This window comes from Ranitomeya imitator, chromosome 4 (assembly GCF_032444005.1).
Source record: "Ranitomeya imitator isolate aRanImi1 chromosome 4, aRanImi1.pri, whole genome shotgun sequence".
In the NCBI taxonomy this organism is placed as follows: Eukaryota; Metazoa; Chordata; class Amphibia; order Anura; family Dendrobatidae; genus Ranitomeya; species Ranitomeya imitator.
The window spans coordinates 681,268,630-681,271,926 of NC_091285.1; the positions used below are offsets into that span (position 1 = coordinate 681,268,630).

Sequence of the window (3,297 nt, forward strand, 5' to 3'; positions counted from 1 at the left end):
TTTAGATTTTTTTTAATTATACTTTTCCCCTTTTTTAATTTTTATTTTTTTTATTTTGTTTTTTTATTTATTTAAAATTTGCCATTTTGTTATTCTTTTGGTTGTTTTATTTGTATTTCACTTTGCTATATTTAGATTTTTGAAATCTCCTTTTCATTTTATTTTTTTTTTATTTTACTGTAACATTATTATTTTATTTTGGTTCTTTAGAATTTATTTCTATTTTGTTATGCTTAAATTTTTGAATTTTTATTTTACTTTTCCAGTTTTTTACTTTTTATTTATTTAGGATTTGTACATTTTCATTGTGTTATTCTTTTGGTTGTTATAATTTTAATTATTGCTTTCCTGTATTTAGATTTTTTTTAAATTCTCCTTTACATTTTATCTTATTTCTTTTAATTTTACTTTTCTTAACATTGTTATTTCTTATCTGATATTCTCATCTTATATTTTTACACTTTCATTTTGTAAGTTTTTGGTTCTTTAGAATTTATTTCTATGTTTTTACATTTAGATATTTGAATTTTCATTTTATTTTTATTTTAACTTATTTTTATATAGTAGAACTTTTTTTTAATTGAAACTTCCAGTTTAAAGATAAGGGGAGTATCAAAGTGAGATTTAAGCATATTAATTCATTTGTTTTCTTTCAGGTGGCTTTGAAGTGTTGATCTGTTTCATTGAAGTACATCTTTCAGTGATCCCTTTAACACCTTCTTATTCATATTTATTGTACAGCCCATTTGGACCAAATACTCTAGTGTGAACTGGGTAGACATGTCCAGGTAGGATCAAGGCCTTAAGGTGTCATCACCTCTTTTAAGTCACATCAAAGCTATTTTCCTTTGTATAGCAAAATAAAATTTTGCCTTATCCAAATGTCATGTGATTATAAAAGGAATGGAGAGTCCAGGAGAACCTCAAATCTGATCAGAGAGGCCACAGAGAAGCATACATGGAGGAGGACCCAGAGCTGGACCAAGTCATCAGCAGTGCTCTATCTCTACAGGAAGACTACCCAGATCTATACCTTCCACTAAATGACAAGAACGTGAATGTCTCAGATACATTTCCTCAAAGTCCTTTAAACATTGAAGTCCAGAAGCCTCTTAACAGTTCAAGACAACTTAAGGACACCCTGGTTGAGCTTTATTCCATCCTTGGGATCCCACATGAACCTCCAATAACCAACCCTTTCAACCTCAGGAAAGACCAGTCTACACCACCCACCACTTGCCAGGATGAGCAGCCACCCAGGCAACCAACAAATGGATTTAAAAGTAAGTGTATTTATTACAATGTTAGCTTTTTTAGTAGCCTTAGTGTCCCATATATATTTTAGTCACCGACATTGACTAGAATTTCTGGTAGTTGTAGCATGTTCATCATATATATCAAGATAGTAGTCAAGATTGAAAGTGCCCACACTTTACATACTATCAACCAAACTCTTATTTGTCTGACCACTATTCCTCCTGGCCAGCCATAGACATCCATGTCTGTGTTCTATGGAGCTATCAAGCGCCTCTGTTGGCAACTTATCTCTTCTCAGAGCAGAAGACTTGGGCATGTTAAATTTCAACACACCTAGCCTTCTTTCCTCAAGTGTTGGTTGGTCTTGCCAACATTTTTTTACTTCAGGTGATTTTGCTCTAATGTGCATGGCTTCCATAAGTGCTGTCAAATTAGTTTAGTTTTCGAATAAACCATACAACCATTGTTCCCCTGAATGTCCTGGCTTTAGTTAGGGTCATCAGGCTTCTTAGTAATGTGTTTACGATTTCTGTGATTGTCTTCATTGATCTTGCGCCTAGACAAACCTTCCACTCTTCCAGACCATGAATGGTCCACTGCCAAAATAGTCATCTTTTCTATTAGTTCTGACCACAATTGTCTTCTCCAATAAGTTGGGTCTTGAGCCCAGTCATTACGTTTCTCACATTACGTTCCTTGCCCTTAATGTCTTCTACTCTTGGTCTCTTGTTCAGGAATGTTGTCCGAAGATGAAATGTTGAAGAGATCAAAAGAAGTGAAAGAAGATCAAGGCCCCTCAACATCAGGTCAGAAGAGTAGGAAAAGGACTCTATACAACAAGCAGCAAACCATCTTCCTACAGAAGCAGTTCGATTTAAATCCATACCCCGATTACGTGAGCAGATGCTGCTTCACCCAAGTCACCGGGATCCCCGAGCCCCGGATTCAGGTAATCTGTTTTTATCCCCAAATTACTTTCAATTGCCTTTTTCTATAGATAGCTCCATACCTGTCCACAGGTTATGTCTGGTATTGCAGCTCAGTACTACACACATTGAAGGTGTTGAAATGCAATAGACACAACTTTTGGATCTTTTTCTCCATAAATAGCACCACTCTTGGGCATAGGCCATGTCAGATATTACAGCTGTCTCTAATAATACAGCAATATTGTGCTTAAAGGGGTTTCCCATTTTAGGTAAAGAAAAATGTTATAGATTTTTTAGGGTTACTTTGCTTGACATTTTCAAGATCTCTGCTTGCTGTCAGTGAACTGAAACTCTCAGATGCTGCGTACCTGAACACAATTAGTCCTGCTCTCATTTGAGCAGAGGATATAATTGCATCTCATCTAAACAATGCTCTGTGAGCTAAGCACATCAGGGGCTGCGGCACAGATGTCTCTAGTAGTTTGCTCCAAAGTTCCAGTTTGAGTCCAAGGTTTTGACCTCATGGACCATTGTTTAGTTTGCGTACAATTATATACAATGAAGTCTTTGAAAACCGGAAAACTTTTGTTAATTAATTCTGCAAATCTCTAAGAAAAAAAAAAGAGAAAAAAAAAAACCTTTTTTTTTTAATTAATATTTATATTTTTTACAGGTCTGGTTTCAAAACCAAAGGGCAAGACACCTGACTAAATTATCCCCATCCCAGGAAGCAGGGGGCGCTGTAGGGAAGCTGCTGTCTGCATGTAAGGTGTCCCCACACCCCGAAGTCTGCAAGAATAGCTCCGCCATCCCCCCGACTGACAAGTCAGAGTAATGGGCCACCAGCCTGAATATTATTCCACGAACCGACACTTTCCAGCAGCACAACATGATTTGATTTTAGTGTTCCCTCGCCCCTTTCACTTTTATAATATTTAAGTTGTATTTTTTTTATTTAATGCTTTGTGAAACATTAAGTATTTTTAAAGCCTGTTGTATATTATCCAATTTATGTTTAAAATAAAAAAATATATATCTTACCATATATTTCTTGTGTAGCCTGGATAAATCATTTCTTTTTAGTCCTGGGTCTTCTATGCTCTCCCATTCT

General features: G+C 35.5%; 1 protein-coding gene across 1 annotated transcript; it reads left to right on the top strand.

The window, feature by feature from the left end:
- Window positions 1–958: 958 nt before the first annotated feature.
- Window positions 959–3,021, top strand: LOC138674692 (homeobox protein siamois-like). Its single transcript, XM_069762507.1, has 3 exons — window positions 959–1,283; window positions 1,992–2,206; window positions 2,860–3,021. Exons 1-3 carry the CDS (start codon window positions 959–961, stop codon window positions 3,019–3,021), a joined length of 702 nt encoding a protein of 233 aa, XP_069618608.1.
- Window positions 3,022–3,297: the final 276 nt, after the last annotated feature.